This window comes from Oryzias latipes, chromosome 3, assembly GCF_002234675.1.
Source record: "Oryzias latipes chromosome 3, ASM223467v1".
In the NCBI taxonomy this organism is placed as follows: Eukaryota; Metazoa; Chordata; class Actinopteri; order Beloniformes; family Adrianichthyidae; genus Oryzias; species Oryzias latipes.
Window position 1 is genome coordinate 5,374,453 of NC_019861.2, and position 18,432 is coordinate 5,392,884.

The 18,432-nt window shown below is 43.6% G+C and overlaps 1 protein-coding gene across 6 annotated transcripts in view; it reads left to right on the top strand.

Annotated features, from left to right (window-relative positions):
- The first annotated feature begins 288 nt into the window (after positions 1 to 288).
- vps13c (vacuolar protein sorting 13 homolog C) overlaps positions 289 to 18,432 on the top strand; it is a 78,815-nt gene continuing 60,671 nt past the window's right edge. For 3 of the 6 annotated variants that reach the window (XM_023952069.1, XM_023952070.1, XM_023952074.1), the window contains exons 1-10: positions 290 to 608; positions 9,156 to 9,199; positions 9,756 to 9,798; positions 10,884 to 10,979; positions 12,332 to 12,433; positions 13,939 to 14,001; positions 14,767 to 14,841; positions 17,352 to 17,461; positions 17,554 to 17,613; positions 17,699 to 17,758. In XM_023952069.1, the coding sequence (XP_023807837.1) occupies positions 509 to 608; positions 9,156 to 9,199; positions 9,756 to 9,798; positions 10,884 to 10,979; positions 12,332 to 12,433; positions 13,939 to 14,001; positions 14,767 to 14,841; positions 17,352 to 17,461; positions 17,554 to 17,613; positions 17,699 to 17,758 (753 nt within the window). In that variant the 5' untranslated portion in view covers positions 290 to 508. Of the gene's footprint in view, positions 609 to 9,155; positions 9,200 to 9,755; positions 9,799 to 10,883; positions 10,980 to 12,331; positions 12,434 to 13,938; positions 14,002 to 14,766; positions 14,842 to 17,351; positions 17,462 to 17,553; positions 17,614 to 17,698; positions 17,759 to 18,432 lie in introns of all 6 variants that reach the window. The other 3 variants (XM_023952089.1, XM_023952097.1, XM_023952079.1) reach the window with 2 other exon arrangements.

Genomic DNA, 18,432 nt, shown 5'->3' on the forward strand with positions numbered 1-18,432 from the left:
CTTTCTTTCTTTCTTTCTTTCTTTCTATCTCCTGTTAATCCTAATCTGAATTTGTGCACACCCGCTGACGCTGTCAGATGCACGGTCGGAGCGGGTGAAGGCAGGTGAGGGCAGGTGCTCCTCACGGTGTGTCAGCAGGTGCAACAGCTGGTGCAGCTGCTGACACAGAAGGTGCTTCTCTCCTTCTTCCGGACCAACGCAGAGCCAAAGCCCCACCAGAAGTAATCCACCCCGAGGTCTGGGGCACAACACTGCTGCAAGTGGCGGAAACACGTCACTGCCGCTGAGAGGCTGACGGAAGATGCTGGTCCAATTCCCTGGAATGGGTGTCGTCATGTAGTAGATCAGACACTCCCTCCGCATATGTGGCTCACCTGACGGAGCTGCTATCAGTCACACGCACTGCTAGCCGACCGGGACGGGTCAGTGCCGCCGTCGCGGAGCCTTCCTTTCCTGCACACGGTCAGAGCGTCCGTCCGTGCGAGCCGTCCGGCAGCCAGCAGCAGCCATGGTCTTCGAGGCCCTGGTCAGCGACACGCTGAACAGGTTCATCGGGGACTATGTGGAGAACCTGGACAAGTCCCAGCTGAAGATCGGGATCTGGGGAGGTGAGCTCCGCCGCTAGCTTGCAGCTAGCAGACGCACAAACACGGAGCGGACTCCGTTGAGAAATTAAAAGCGGCAGTTTTAAGTTCTCCTCCGCTGCTCCAAACGAAGAGGAGTTACTGATGTTTGACAGCAAAGAGGTTGATGGTTCGAGTCTGCCGCTATGTTCGGCATTATTGTCATCGTCAGTTAACATTGGGGGGGGGGTTCTGGTGAGACTGTTGACCACGTCGTAACACGGGGAAGTGTCACCGAATGTCACGTTGTTTTCCTGAAGGGGTTTAGAAAAGGTCTCAGTCCAGCGTGGAGCCCCGGAAGTGATGGCTGTCATTCTGACCGCTGGAGGCGGCGGGACATGTCCAGCAGGGTGGGGGTCCAAGAGGAACTGAGAGAGGGTTCGTGTCCGCGTGCAGGTCAGGCGGGTAAACACGGTGTTTGGATTACACGTCACACGCTCAGAGATGTGATGCAGGGAAAGTGCGCCTGCGCCTTATCAGCACAAAGCACGCGCAGCCACGCTGCTCCAATAAGGGCTGTGGCCTGCTCTGTGGTTAGTTATCTGGCCTGGGGTTATCTGTATGTCCACACCAGACCTGTACGTCCACACCTGACCTGTACGTCCACACCAGACCTGTACGTCCACACCAGACCTGTACGTCCACACCTGACCTGTATGTCCACACCTGACCTGTATGTCCACACCTGACCTGTACGTCCACACCTGACCTGTACGTCCACACCTGACCTGTACGTCCACACCAAACCTGTATGTCCATATCTGACTTGTGTGCCAGTACCTGACCTGTATGTCCACACCAGACCTGTATGTCCACACCTGATCTGTGTGCCAAAACCTGACCTGTACGTCCACACCTGACCTGTACGTCCACACCTGACCTGTACGTCCACACCTGACCTGTACGTCCACACCTGACCTGTATGTCCACACCTGACTTGTGTGCCAATACCTGACCTGTATGTCCACATCTGACCTGTACGCCCACACCTGATCTGTGTGCCAAAACCTGACTTGTATGTCCACACCAGACCTGTATGTCCACACCAGACCTGTACGTCCACACCTGACCTTTGTCCAAACCTGACCTTTGTCCACACCTGACCTTTGTCCAAACTTGACCTGAATGCCCACACTTGACCTGTACGTCCACACCTGATCTGTATGTCCACACCAGACCTGTATGTCCACACCAGACCTGTATGTCCACACCAGACCTGTATGTCCACACCTGACCTTTGTCCAAACCTGACCTGAATGCCCACACCTGACCTGAATGCCCACACCAGACCTGTATGTCCACACCTGAACTGTATGTCCACACCTGACCTTTGTCCAAACCTGACCTGTATGTCCACACCTGAATGCCCACACCTGACCTGTACGTCCACACCTGATCTGTACGTCCACACCTGATCTGTACGTCCATACCTGACCTGTACGTCCACACCTGACCTGTACGTCCACACTAAACCTGTATGTCCATATCTGACTTGTGTGCCAGTACCTGACCTGTATGTCCACACCTGACCTGTATGTCCACACCTGATCTGTGTGCCAAAACCTGACCTGTACGTCCACACCTGACCTGTACGTCCACACCTGACCTGTATGTCCACACCTGACTTGTGTGCCAATACCTGACCTGTATGTCCACATCTGACCTGTACGCCCACACCTGATCTGTGTGCCAAAACCTGACCTGTATGTCCACACCTGACTTGTGTGCCAATACCTGACCTGTATGTCCACATCTGACCTGTACGCCCACACCTGATCTGTGTGCCAAAACCTGACTTGTATGTCCACACCTGACCTGTATGTCCTCACCAGACCTGTATGTCCAACCAGACCTGTATGTCCACACCAGACCTGTACGTCCACACCTGACCTTTGTCCACACCTGACCTTTGTCCACACCTGACCTTTGTCCACACTTGACCTGAATGCCCACACTTGACCTGTACGTCCACACTTGATCTGTATGTCCACACCAGACCTGTATGTCCACACCAGACCTTTGTCCAAACCTGACCTTTGTCCACACCTGACCTTTGTCCACACCTGACCTTTGTCCAAACCTGACCTTTGTCCACACCTGACCTGAATGCCCACACCTGACCTGAATGCCCACACCAGACCTGTATGTCCACACCTGAACTGTATGTCCACACCTGACCTTTGTCCAAACCTGACCTGTATGTCCACACCTGAATGCCCACACCTGACCTGTACGTCCACACCTGATCTGTACGTCCACACCTGATCTGTACGTCCATACCTGACCTGTACGTCCACACCTGACCTGTACGTCCACACCAAACCTGTACAGGGGTTGACATAGCCCAGAAATTTGCACTGGCCCACAGGGCCAGTAATTTTTGAAAGTTACTGGCCCGACACCGCGCACAGCGAGACCCGCCGCTCCGCAGGTGCTTGCAACTTTAGGGGGGTCCGGGGGCATGCCCCCCTGGAAAATTTTAATATGGTGCAATTTGGTGCATTCTGGTGACATCTAGCACTTATTTATACACTTTTCAATGACTAAAAATAGAGCATATCAAATTTAAATCTGCTCTTGTCTGTTTCAGATGTTTTGAAGAGAGCACTGCAGTGTAGTAGGAAACACTAGTTAAGAAGTTTTCATGCTGCTTCTAATCACTGCTATTTCACATTTGTTCCTAATCAATAGTTAAGAATTTTTATTGACTTTTTTGCCCTGACTGCCTTAAGGTTCTGCTTTTTGTTACTGTTGCAAAGTTACATTTACTTTTTAGTTACTTTAGTTACCTAATTAAATTAAATAATTGAAAAATTAAATACAATTAAATTACTGAGATCATTCAGCTAACTAGAAATACTTACTGCTTTCAGTGTTGTAAAGAAAAACAAAATTAAGTAGTTTGACCTTATACTCCATTTGAGTCTGAGATCCAGGTATTTTGAGTTGCCTTTGATTCTTTGACATTCAGCTTAAAGCTTAGTGCATACAGTTTCATCTTTAATGCATTCATTAAATATCTTGCTGTCCATAGCACTAATTCCACCCGTCACTCCATCTAACATATTCCTATCTATTCCTGCCATGTCTTCCACATCTCTGAGATGCTTCAGTCTCTCTTCAGTGACGGTGTTGGATTTATGATCATCGCGGTGAAAAACCACCAGGGGGCGCGCTGATATGTGTGTCAGTTTAAATATATCTGCCTAAAATGTAATAATAACCCACTGGCTTGTTCCTTCGTTGTTGCTGTTTAACATTGTTTAGTATTGAATTGTTACATTCAATAAAGTTTGGAAAAAAAATTGAGTGAGCGCGTGCCGCGTGGTGCTCGGCAGTTACAGCAGCGCGCGCAGGCGGGAGAGGAGGAGAAGAGTGATAAAAGGTTTCCCATAGAAACCCTTGAAGTCTGAACACAGGACTAGCAGAAAACGTGAATTATAAAGACGAGGTAAATCTACACGTTTTCGCAAAATATACTTTACTGTAAAAGGTGAAAAATGTATTAATTGTTAGATATTTTAGTGGCCCGAGCGGACAAGTAAAAAATAAAGTCTTGTGGTCCGTACTGCTCGAAAAACAGGACCGGGCCAGCGGACAAATGGCTATGTCGAGCCCTGCTGTATGTCCATATCTGACTTGTGTGCCAATACCTGACCTGTACGTCCACACCTGACCTGTACGTCCACACCAAACCTGTATGTCCATATCTGACTTGTGTGCCAATACCTGACCTGTATGTCCACACCTGACCTGTATGTCCACACCTGACCTGTACGTCCACACCTGACCTGTACGTCCACACCTGACCTGTACGTCCACACCTGACCTGTACGTCCACACCAAACTTGTATGTCCATATCTGACTTGTGTGCCAATACCTGACCTGTATGTCCACACCTGACCTGTATGTCCACACCTGACTTGTGTGCCAATACCTGACCTGTATGTCCACATCTGACCTGTACGCCCACACCTGATCTGTGTGCCAAAACCTGACCTGTATGTCCACACCTGACTTGTATGTCCACACCTGACCTGTATGTCCTCACCAGACCTGTATGTCCTCACCAGACCTGTATGTCCACACCAGACCTGTACGTCCACACCAGACCTGTATGTCCACACCAGACCTGTACGTCCACACCTGACCTTTGTCCAAACCTGACCTTTGTCCACACCTGACCTTTGTCCACACCTGACCTGTATGTCCACACCTGACTTGTGTGCCAATACCTGACCTGTATGTCCACATCTGACCTGTACGCCCACACCTGACCTGTATGTCCTCACCAGACCTGTATGTCCTCACCAGACCTGTATGTCCTCACCAGACCTGTATGTCCACACCAGACCTGTATGTCCACACCGGACCTTTGTCCAAACCTGACCTTTGTCCACACCTGACCTGAATGCCCACACCAGACCTGTATGTCCACACCAGACCTTTATGTCCACACCTGACTTTTGTCCAAACCTGACCTGTATGTCCACACCTGAATGCCCACACCAGACCTGTATGTCCAAACCTGAATGCCCACACCTGACCTGTACGTCCACACCTGACCTGTACGTCCACACCTGATCTGTACGTCCACACCTGATCTGTACGTCCACACCAGACCTGTATGTGCACACCAAGGTTATTATATTTAACGAAAACGAACGAAAAAACTAAAACTAGAACTGAAAAAACATTTTCGTTAACTGAAATAAAAATAAAAACGAAAGTTTTTAAAAAAACGAAAACTAACTAAAAGTGTTTGTTGTGTGAATAAAACAAACTGAAACTAAATAATATTAACCCCAAAAAATACTTAGTTTTCGTCTTTGTTAATACATAAGTCTTTTGGGTTGAAATAAAATCTATTTACTTCACGCTGCTGGTTTTACTGTGTATTTGACCCCTACGGCATCACGTTGTCTGTGACGTTACATGATGTCTGTCAGACACTGCCGGCTAGCGTGGTCATAGACATTTACATGAGCGTGATGGCTGCATTAAAAGTTGGGAGAAAGCGGGAGAGTCCTATTTGGGACTTTTTTGAATATAACGGCGTCGAAAACTAAAGTAAGTGCCTTGTAGTCGAAGTAGGAGACAAAATTTGTGGAACGCTCCTCAAAGGGAAAAACCCTACGAATATAAAAGTACATTTACAAGCGCACACAAAAACGCAAATCAACAGGACCTAGACAAGCTAGCCTGTCGCCCGCCCTCCACCGAAAAAGAAGCGAGAGCAGGTAACGTAATGCTGTTATCGGCTGTTGTATTTTGATTTAAGGATGGTTGTCCTTGTGTCCTCTGAATAAGTGTTTCAAAATGTATCTTTGATTGAGTTTTTATTATACAATACTTATTCTGGTGATTTTGAATCATGCACCTGACAAATATCCTAATTTACAAAAAAAAAAAAAGAAAAAACTAAAACTAACACTAAAACTAATAAAAACTAAACTAAAACGAATCAATTTCAAAAAATAAAAACTAATAAAAACTAGTAAAGCTGCCTCTAAAAACTAATTAAAACTAAATAAATTTAAAAACAAAAATTCAAAACGAAATAAAAACTAAAACTAATGAAAAATCAGAAACTATTATAACCTTGGTGCACACCTGACTTGTACGTCCACGTGCGGTGAGTTGATGGCTGGTGAGGCACAGACTCCTTTGGAGTCAGCTGTACGATTGGAATAACTGAATATTTCCACATTCATTCAACAGCAGGTAACAGCATATAAGATACAAACAAGAACATATTTGTCCTACAGAGAATATTTCTTTTAAAGACATGGATAGAACACTCTACACCAGGGGTAGGGAACTTTTTTGGCTGAAAGAGCCACAAACGGCACATATTTTTAAATGTAATTTCGAAAGAGCCATACAATATTGTATTGTCCCTTTCCCACAGTGAGGCACGGAGACTTAACCTCTTTTAAGGTTCTTTATTCTGGTTACTGTCGACCAGGGGTTGGCAATTATTTTAACTCACGGGCCACATTGGGTTCTAAAATTCAATGGAAGGGCCGGACCAGGAGCAGATGTGTGGAGTGAGGATGATATAACATGGAATGTAGATGAAAACAACTGGGTTGAAAATAATATTCTAAAACAGAATATTCTAGAGTTTTTAGTTTAAAACTTTTGTTCCCATTTTAGATCTCTTTTTATTGTGAAGCCCTTTGGTACCTTCAAGGAGTTGTAAAGTGCTGTATGAATAAAGTTTCATTCATACACAACACTTTTATTAAAATATATAACATTACTTATGAAATAAAACAATGACCAAATAACACTCTCTATGATTTTCAAAGACAAAAATTCAGGAAAAATATACTGATACATTAAAAAAAACAATAAATGCTCAATCCTCTTCTGTCATAATCCTAAATAAGACTTTGAGGGCTGCAGCTCCTCACGTCTCAGTTTGTGCAGCTGCGCTGTGTCCTGCGTGTCTGTTTCTCATCCAGTAATAATGAAAAAGGAAATGTCAATGTCTTCTGTTGCAGCTAAGCATGTATCTGCGTTACCTTTTCACCAGTACAGAGTTCTCTCGTTTATTGCAGGAGTTACGTTCTAAAAAGAACCACGATGGGTGAAATCCACGGTGTCTGATTACAGACGTTTATGGCAGAAAAACTCCTCACTACATACTTTCTACACTTTTCTCAGACACCCATGAACATTTTCACACTTTTCTCTTGTTTAAATTATCACACCTTCATAGAAATTAGGTTCAGGATCTTAGAGTGAAAACAAAGATCTGATCGATCACAGATTTCTGATCTGAAGGAGCTCTGCATTTCTGTATAGGAGACACAGCCTGAGATTGATTGACAAGATCTCCAGCCAATCAGGACACAGAACAGGGGTGTACTGTTTAAAAAAGGCAGCATGATCGCTCGAAAAGAACAAGCTAAACTGGGAAAGATGAACTGTGACGTAAAAAGGGAAGGGTGTCTTCTGTTCTAGCTAGCATGCTAACATTGGAGAACATTGTTTATAATGAATGGCGATTAGTTTTTCATGCAACATCTTTTTAACATCTTTTTTCAGTAGCAGCTATTGGTGGAGCTCATCTGACTGTGCTGGCGTCCTCCGATTACATAAAGTACACGTTTGATCTTTTAATATAGTAAAAGATTTGAAAAACATGAAAAACTTACTGTTAACTTCAAAACTGGTCTGTTGACATAAGACTCTGAGTCATTCGGTAGCCAATGAGCTTCTGGATATCAGGGATGTCCCGCCTCCCCTCCCCTTGACTGACGTGACGCTGATTTTACGTGTCGACAGGTTTTAGAATCAAACCGCAAAAAATAAAAGCGCAACTCAAAAAAATAAAAGCGCGACTCAAAAAAAAGCATTTCAAAATAAAAGCGCAACTCAAATGGACGACTTCAGAATGATGAGAAAACAAATCGGTAGCTGAGAAACATGATTGTGCTTTGGGTTATAGCTTTTGGTTGCAAATTGTGGGTTTTGGTTTTCAATTTATGCATTTGGATTTGCGGTTTTACCCAATACTTTAGGCGCTGAATTGACACCATAGACATGATCGTTTATATCAAACGCCAAAATTGCAGATTCAGACACTTTCCCCTTAGAATATCAAAGCAATAGAACCTGACTCATCTGTCTAAACTGACAGTGAAGTGTTCGTTAACAGTAAAATAGAAACCAATCGCTCAACTGTTAGTGTGTTCATGTGCTACATGCATGAACATCCTAGTTCAACCTGTCAGCCCACATTCTTCGTACTGCCTCCCTCACTTTAGGCCCCGCCTTCTCGCTGCTCATGGAAAATCCCCTGTTGGCATACATCTCTGAACACATGTACCATCGAGTCACCAACAGCAGTGCTTCAGCAGCTAGGAGAACTAAAAGGAGGTCCAAGAAGCTCCAAACAGATTTGCTGTTTGAATGAAAAAGCTCAGCATTTTGGTCTCAGTTCCCTGATTGGACACCTGGCTGTTATCACCCGAACAGCTGGAATTAGTATTGGAATGTGGAGACTGAGCTGATATTGCTTCACATCCAGTTTGTGAAGTTATTTGTCAGCAGAAACAGTATGCACCTGTTTAGAACCTGCAGAAAAAGTGCATGATGCTAAAGTTTCTTGCTAGCACTTTGAAGTGTTCTCCCAGGTTGTTTTGTCCCCTGGAAGGAATGTGTTTATTTAGGTCTTTGTCTATTCAGTGGGAATTAAAACGCGCTGGTTATAACATTTCTGCACACGCTGCTAATATCCACTCTGGGTGTCATGTTTAAAGGCTTCTGCCTTTCGCAAAAACTCTAAATGCATCACAAAAACTCCAGAAACAAAGTGAGAAGCAAGAGGAAAAGCAGGACTTGGAGGTCGTTGTTTCCTTTGTTCTCTCCCACAAAGCTGCAGAATCACGTTGGAGTCGTGTGTCAACAGTTTTAGAGAGGAGCGCACATACTCAGTGATGATCAGTCCCTCTTTATTGTCTAACCTCTGGGGGGGGGGGGGTTGATGTTCTCACTCATTTTGCTCCTGTTTTTTACAGGAAATGTTGTCCTGGAGAACCTGAAGGTGAAAGAAAATGCTCTGGTAAGTCCTGAACATCACTAAAGCCTTGACCAGGTTCATGGTTTGTACTACGCCAAAATAAAGAACTTCCTTTTGGTCAACAAAGTCCTTTTTTATTCTTGAACAAAAGCCTGTTCACCCTCTCTACACACAAACCATCACATAAATTTCCCCCCCGATCATGTGATATTTCTAAAACAACCCCCCTGGATCCTTACCCCCTCCATTCCCTGCTCGTCAGACATTACATGACTGCTCAGCACTCCTGTGTCAGACCTGTTATGTTGGGTTTTGGACAGGTCTGGTTCCCTTCAGATCAGGCATCTTTTTCTCCTGAGACTAGGGATTTTGACAGTGTTCAGCCCAGATCCCATTCTTTAATTCCTGCTCAGACTGGAATCTGAAACGTAAACAAACATGATCTTCATCAGAGCATTGAGGTTTGTTCTCTTTCCTCATCCAGACCAGACACTGAAGATCCACCGGAGATCAGAGTTCAAACAGTGCGCTGTTTCTTGCATTGACTTTTTTTAATGTTTGTTAAAACTGAAGCGGCTTTGATGTGTTTGTGTTCCAGAGCGAGTTTGATATTCCCTTCAAGGTGAAGGCTGGTCAGATTGGTGAGTAATGTTTTCCATAACTGTGTACCTTTTGAGGTTTTAGGGCCAAGTCAGAGCAAGGACTCATCTTTTGTTTCTACGAGTTGAAATAGACACACAGGGGCATTTATTAACACCCCACATCAACCCAACTGTCTGCTTGCTTTAACACAGACGCTGAACCATTCACTGTAACGAACAACATCCTTCAGACACTTTTTGTACCTGTAGATCCTGCATAGTTCATATACCAAAACTAAAACAAGGGCTGTCAAGTTGTTGCATTAATTGCGACTAATTCATGACAGACAAATTAGTGCGTTCATTTAAAAAAATGAAAAAATAATGCATTGGATTTATATGCACTTTTCCAAACTCTCAAGCTACATACACACCCGTCATTTGACGCACGTTCGAGAACGCCCACTTAGCCCATGATGTTCACACTGGATACCATGGGCTAAATGGGCGGACCGGTACCGGTCCATGGCCCGGGGTTGGGGACCGCTGATCTAAGGAACACAGAGATGAAACTTTTTAATGAGTGCCTGGATGGCGCAGTTGGTTGCTTGTATGTCTGGTGCAAAGGAAACCAGGGTTTGATTCCCAGTGGGTGCGATGTGCTTCACCCACTGTGGGTCCTTGAGTCTCCCTGCGCCGGTTCCTAGCCTGGATAAAATACAGTGTTGTGTCAGGAATGGCATCCAGTGTAAACATTTCTGAAAAACCACTTGTGTGGACCAGTTTTTACCATTCATACCTGTCTTTATTTTAGCCACTGATCTTTTGGAGGAAAAAATATTTATAGTTTCAAATAAGGTCTGGAGAGGATAACAATACTCACTACCTTTGAAGAAAAGGTTTGTGGTAAAAAACAGAGAAGGGTAGTTCCTGGAAATCCAAACCCAGGTGGTCCAACAGGATCTGCTCCATTTTCATGTCGTCATGTCTCCTCCAGATGCCTTAGTCGTGCTCCTGGGGGTTCAGAGGGCAAAAGTGTTGATCCACTGAAGGTGGTTCCTGCAGAGCATGAGCCTGCTGATGTCATAGTGACATCATCACAGGTCGGCTCCAGGGGGCAGCTCTAAAACTTGTATGTGTTTCAGCGAGGCTGACCCTGAAGATCCCGTGGAAGAACCTCTACAATGAAGCGGTGGTTGCCTCCATGGAAGGGCTGTACCTGCTGGTGGTTCCTGGAGCCAGTAAGCTACACCCTCTAAATCAGTGTCTGCTAACGCCACTCATGGAATCCGTTCTTCTCAACTGGATCTGCACATTTATTGACGTGGTTAATGCTTGCTAAAAGGCTTAAGTGCTAAACAGTTCTTTACCTTTCTATATGTTTTCTTCTACTTTTATAAACATAAAGAATAGATTAAGAATTTACATTTATTTCCATAAAAATGTAAATCTATCATAAAACAAGTTTTTATGTCATGCATAAAATGTTGAGATAAATGTCTTACATTCAATTTAAAAGTGACATTGACTAAAATAGAAAATTCTTGATTATTTTCAAACTTGCTTTTAAAAAAACAACCAGTAATGTAATTTTAGTGTTTGTAAAGCTTCTATAGATTCTTCTATTCGTTCTCTTGTACTGCATATCTCATGCAGTACTGTCAAAATGCTAAGTGCAGTCTGACATTCCTATCTTTCTCTCCAAAACCTGAGCATGAGCTGCTTCTCAGACATTAAATCCTGATCCTTTTCCCCTTTCTCACTCACAAAGAGAACTTTATCATATCCTGTTTCACTGTGTCCCGCTCATTTGCCGATTATCTTTATTCACTTCTGCTCCCTGGAACCTCACCGTTGCACTTGAGTTCCTCTTCATTCCTTTATCCCTTCTTTGGTGCGGTCCCACCTCCACCTTGACCTCCTCTGTCACACTTACAGAACATCTCACCACTGTCCTCCAGCTCTCGTCCATGTCCTGAGCATCTCCAGCGTTCTTCTCTGCTGCTCCAGACTTCCTCCTCCAAACCACAGTTCTTCTCTCTGGATCCTGTAATAGACTTTCTCTAGAGCTAGAAAGATGCAATGCAGCTTCTCTGTTATTCTCCAGAAACCTCCTCAAAGCAAAGATTGCATCTGTCTCTGCGTGAAACCAAACTGTTCTGCACAAATATCCTTCTGACATCAGTCTGGCTTCCTCTTTCTCATATTTCATTATGACTCATCATCTTTATTCCTCTATAAATTATCTGCACGTCTCCCTTCTTTTCAAAATGAAACCAGAACTCTATTACTCTATTCTTCTCATCTTGGCTTTCGTTTCCTGTCTTTTCTGACAAACACTTCTTTCTCCCGTCCTTCTTCCATCAATGGCCATCCACTTTCCTCCCTGTACCTCTGCAGCACTGGTGTTGGTCATTGTTAATCCAGGCCATGACTGATCCAGTGTGAAGGTTCTGCTGCTTCGTAGAGTCTTCCTTCCTAAACGGCAGCAAAAGCTCTTTACAAGCTAAAGGCTGAGCTTGAGAACCAGTCTATGAGTTCTTTTCTTGTCTTCATGTCATGTTCACTTGTTGCTGTTTTACTGTCTCCTCAGCTGTGAAGTACGATGCAGCGAAGGAGGAGCGCTATCAGCAGGAGGCGAAGCAAAAGGAGCTGCGGCGCATCGAGGAGGTGCTGCAGGTGGCCACCAGCAGAAGTGAGTCCAGTTAACCTGCTTCACTTTTATGCTTTTCTGTCTTCCTTCTTTTCGGTCTTTTTTCAGCTTGTGGATGCTTGATAGTGTGCTTTTCCTGACCTTTAGCTCAGACTGACAGCAGCCTCTGAAAAGTCACTTTTTTTTCAGACTCACATAGTCTATGTGTGGTGCAGACCTGTAACAGTCAAGTGTTTTGTCTGAGAAATGCTAAAATTGTATACACTCATACGAGGGTGTCCAATAGGTGACATGGAGACCCCTTATCCTGATGTTTTACCATTTATTCTGGTCCTTGCTACTTCTAAGTGGTAGAACACACCTGATCCAGGTGATCAGCAGCAGGTGGGCCGACTCATCGGAAAACCAAACAGAACATCAGCCTTCCAGGTCTGGGATTGGACGTCCCTGGGCTCATGTCAGTAGTAGTGTAAATCAATCCCAGGCTCAGCCACGCCTTTACTAATTCCCTTTGCGCTGCCCACTTACTGCAGTGACGGAGAGAAGATGACAGGAGCAGAACCATTAGAACCCCTGACATATTGATTAAAGACCCACTTTAATGAAAATTGTGTTTATGGTGTCTCTAACATGTTCCTGTAGCATGTTTCTCATGATGGAGGACATGAAAGTTAAGACACCTACACCTAAAGAAAATGTTTGAAAAAGCTTGTAGTGGTTACGTACATACTACAATCGTTAGTCACAACCCCCCTGCTCTGCTCCATTCTGATGCATTCACTTGCAGACAGATAGATCCCTGAACGTCTTTGTTTTCCTCGTCTGATCTGGATCCTGGATCAAAACTGTATCTCTGGATAGCTCTGATATTACTTGCCATTTTCTTGCACAGCTAATGTTAGGTTGGGGTTGTGAGGGGCTGTAAGCTAATGGGAGAGAGTGTTATCAAAGGGATGATGGGGAAATGTGGTGCAGGCTTACGCTCCTTCAACAGTCCCGCCCACATTTCAGAGATTAATTTCTGCTGCTCTGCAGAATCTCTCCTACAAAACGACATAGGTTTTTATATTTTGGCTAAAATCGGCATAACTATGATGCAAAGACCATTGGGAACGCTTTGACAATATATCAGCAGATGATTGGAATGAAACTTAGAGATTTTGAAAATGTAAATAATCCAGTTTAGGTCAGTGAATTAGATCGTTCCAAATGAACCAAAATTGACTCAATCGTATGAGCAACCAGAAATTATGATGTGAATCGAATTGTTGTTGAAATGAATCATTACACCCCTGTCATCTACTGATCAAACTACTCAAAGGAAAGGAACGAAAAGTCTCTGTAGATCAGCAGGAAATGTGAGGTCTTTAGCTGAAGAGACGAAGCAGGTTCAGTCACATCAGCACAATGGATCAGGAACTGTCAAAGCGATCTTTGCAGATCAGTTTCAGGAAACATGGGTGACCACATCTTGTCTTGCTAGTGTGTGTGTGTGGATACGTGCTCTAACTTGCTGTTCTTCCTATTCATGCTGCGTTTGCTGTCAGCGTCTAACACTGGAGATGTGCTCTTCGATCTGGAAAGTGTTGTTTACAAGGAGCCCGGCAAGGGTAAAATACACAAAAACCTACACACACCTCAGCCCCGAACTCCTAACTGGGCCCAGCATCTGCATCTGTTTAGGACCAAAAAGTATCAGCTGTCGTCATACATGCAGACGCAACTGAAAGCTGACGAGAAGCAGGGAGGAGCCTTATCAGGCACAATACCACATTCAAATACCACATTCAGTTCACTGCACTGGTAAACATTTTATTTCAGGGTTAGACACCAAACTTTTATTCTCGTACGATACTAACATAAAAGTCCTATATATTTATTTATATATATATATATATATATATATATATATATATATATATATATATATATATATATATATATATATATATATATGTGTGTGTGTGTATATATATGCGTGTATATATATATATATATATATATATATATATATATATATATTACAGGACATACACTGTAAATTCTTTATTAAAAGTACAACAAAGGGATAAGAAATATGCTGAATTATAACATTTTGAGGGGGGTTAAAACAAGACACGTATTTGTGTTACAGCTACTGTGGTTGGTTAAAATGGGAAATTTATCCTTTGAAACGTGGGGGTGGGGGTCGGCGGCGGGGGGGATGGGGTGTTGATGAGTGAAATAAAGAGTCGCTGGTTCTTCCGTGTGTCCCTGAAAACTAAGTGTAAATTGTCAGGAGAATGAGAGGGTGCTGCTGCTTCTCTGCTGTCTCTCTCTGTTTTGGGCTTCTCTGTCTCTAACTGCTGCTGTGTCTCTCTTTAATGCTGCCAAAGTCCAAAAAGGACGTAAAAAACTCAAAAAGCATAAAAAAGGTTTGAAGAAGTTGAAACGCCATGAAAGCAAAGCAGGTGAGTTTCAAGCTTATGATTGCATGGATGAAGACATTACTAGATGGAGATGTATTTTGATGAATGGACAGATGACTGTGGAGGATTAATGGATGGATAGATGATGTGAGAGAATGATGGATAAGGGGATATATAGATGGATGGATGGATGAATGACTGGACAAATGGAAGAATTGAGGGCTGGATGACTAAATGGATAAATGGATGGACATATGTGTAGATCAGGGGTCTCAAACTTGCGGCCCCCGCCTTATTATAAAAGTTTAATATTAGTCCGTCCCGCCAGTTTATATAAATGACACTTAATCAGTGTTGTGCGCGGAGCTGACTAACCAACCAATCACAGTGGGGTATATGACTCTTGGGGGCGTGACATTGAAGGGTTCTCGTGCGCGGCTGTGACTGCAGCCCACCGCTCCCCCAGGAGATGGGTCGCTGAGGAGAATAAATGTTCCACACCTACATGCATGACAGCTAATGGGGCTTGAAATTTAAACACGTGCGAGGAACGACATGTAGTCTTAGACAGACTTAAAATACGTGAGGAAAATGCAACGATGGACGTGTTTGAGAACAGGACGTTGTGCTTAACATTCAATTTAGTTTTGATATGCCTCTTCCCCTTAGTATGATCTGTGTTATTATATCTTCTATATTTATTTTAATGTTTGGTAATGTATGTACCGGTAGACTTTTTTTAATCAATAGGTATTTTAAATGATTTTAATTGTTCACTCAACTACAAAAACCGTCAGGACAACGTTTCCCATAATGCATTGTTTTGTAGTCATCAGGGCAGCTTTCAGTCAGCACAGTACTATATTTCCAGCTGTGTTCGCATAGGTTGGCGCCTTGCTCCCGCCCCTTTCTGGTGATATTTTTGTGATGATTGACAGGTGATGTTGGAGCAAAAGCAAAGACATACGTCACACACCAGGTGATCTGTGCAGCGTTGCGTCCACCTGGGTGATCTCAAACACGCTTATTGTGCATCTTGGCTGCACTTAGTTGGTGTCGCCAACATGAATTTCCATCAGTTTTTGGAGCCTTTCTCAGATCTCAGGTATCCATTGTTCTGATCTCCAGTGAACAGCGGCCGTTCTTTTATGAACCACAGTTTTAATGCAACTATGAAAATATAGGAGTGGCTGACCGGCTGCTCAACAATAACTTGTGACCAGTGTTTAAATTTGGAAAAAGTCATTAGAAAGAAAATCCAAAAATGGTTACTGACTTTTGTTTCTCCTTTACTGATTTGTGGTTTATAAAGTAAAAAGAAAAGAAAACATTCAACACAGACTTAAAATTGGGAGCACATCCTCTCCAACTTTTCCACCTTAAATTTCAATAAGTCCAAGTCCAGTCCAGATTTACTGACAATCATCTTCAAGCCACACTGAGGGTCTCAGCTGTTTGGGAGGAAGCAGATAAGTGTCCATCAGTAAGAAGAAGACAAGAGAAGCCGTGATCAGAAGAACCATTGATGGACTTGCAGAACTGTAAAATTTGAGTCTTTGTGTTTAATCGTTATAATTCAAAAGTGTTAACTGAACTGAGTTAATAAGAATGTTTAAATCCGAAACAGGAGATATAGAACACTAAATAAGCAGAGAGTATTACTTATTTATTTCCTCATTGATTTTTTTCTATTTACGTATTTCATATTATTTGAATGAGAGTTTCATAAGTGCATTTTGTACAGAAAACGGTTCATAGTAGAGTATAGTGATAGTATAGTATATGTTCCATACAAATGTACTGGCACAAGTTGTGTGTTAAAGTTGTGACCCAGCCTGAGCTAGACCCTGCCTTCAGTGGCCCCCAGGTAAATTGAGTTTGGGACCCCTGGTGTAGATGGATGAAGGAACACATGGATGAAGGAGTGTATAGATGGATGGAGGGATGGAATGACATGAAGGTATAGTTTTATGGGTGGTGGGATGTGTTTGATGAATGGTTGTTATGGTTACGTGAAGGGCTGTGGGAATAGAAGGGGCGGATGGTTGAAGGTAAGAGTTGCCGGTTGGATGGATAAAGTGGTTGATAGATGGATGGATGGAGAGAAAGACAGATGCATGTAGGATTTTCTGGATGTATTGATGGATTGATAGTTGGGATAGTTAGGTGAAAGGTTGGATGGTCAGATAGATGAATGCAGGAGTTTATGGACGGATTGGCAGAAGGTATGAGCTTATGGATGAATCTAGGGATATTTAGGATAGAAGCATGGCTGTGTTGATGGATGGATGGCTAATACGGTTAGATAAAAAGGATGTGTGGATGGATAGATGGATGAGTGACACCCTCAGATACAACGTTGGTCTGAAATTCTAGATTAAATTCCAAAGATTGTTGTTGAACAAAGCGTCTTCTTTTTAGTAAACGCTGTGTTGTACCTTTTTTGGAAGATTTTGGTTCTCTGAGGATACAGACCTCCAGGTCTTAGACACCCCCCACCCCCTCCCGTTCAGGTGTTAGATCGCTCCTTTTAAAGTTCCTGGTTGTTTCAGACACTCCTAAGGCAGAGAAGAAGGACACATTTGTGGAAAAACTGGCCACTCAGGTGATCAAAAACCTGCAGGTGAAGATCAGCAGTATCCACCTGCGCTATGAAGATGATGTGAGTACTGACCAAGGTTCTGACTGTAATGCTCACAGCTTTGGGGTCGAAACAGTGAGTCATCAGTAGACCTGTTTAATGATCTGTTTCAGCTGTCAGACCCACAGCGCCCCCTGTCCATAGGACTCACACTGTCGGAACTGAGCCTGCAAGTACGACCTTCTACCGCCATGCACTCATGACCTCACACGGGTGAAAGAGCTGCTTACCTGTACTTGTTTTGTTTTTATCTTTTAGACCACAGATGAAAACTGGAAGTCTTGCATCTTAAACGAAGCAGCAAAGATCATTTACAAGGTGAGGAACCTCACCTGCTTTCTTGCAGCGCTTTGAAGACCTGAGGCAAATGATGCAGAAAAACGTCTATTACAGCAGAATTGGATCGATCATCAAGTCCATAAAGATTCAACTTAAGTGTCCAGCTTCAAACGTCCGAGTTTTTTTGCCTTAAGGGAACATGATGACATATTGTACCTGGAGCAAAGGGCAATCAAACGCACTTGTGGAACCTGTCATCACAATCCCATCCCTGTCCTCCATCACTCCAGCCTGCTGCACATCCTTCCATCTTTGTTTCTCTGCCTCACCTGCACACATCCACCTCTCCCTCTTTCACCTGCAGTCTGATGCATCGTAATCTGAGAGACAAGAAACCAACATGACTTATCCTCCTTCCACTCATATACTGTATGTCACTCTGTGCTCCTCTCTTTTCTTTTCACCAATGACATTTCCATTCCTTTTAGATAGTCCACCACCTTCTGTCCTTTTGCATTCGTGCCCCACAACACCAACCTTCTCCATCACCTCCTCATCACAGTGGTTTCCTTCACCCACATGTCCGTTAACGTCTGCTCCGATTACCATTCTCTCTTCTCTAGAGATATCCTGGATCTCTTTGTCCATCTCACTCCATAATTTCTTCTTCTCCTCCAGCTCACATTCTGCTACCTGGGGGTCGCAACCACTCA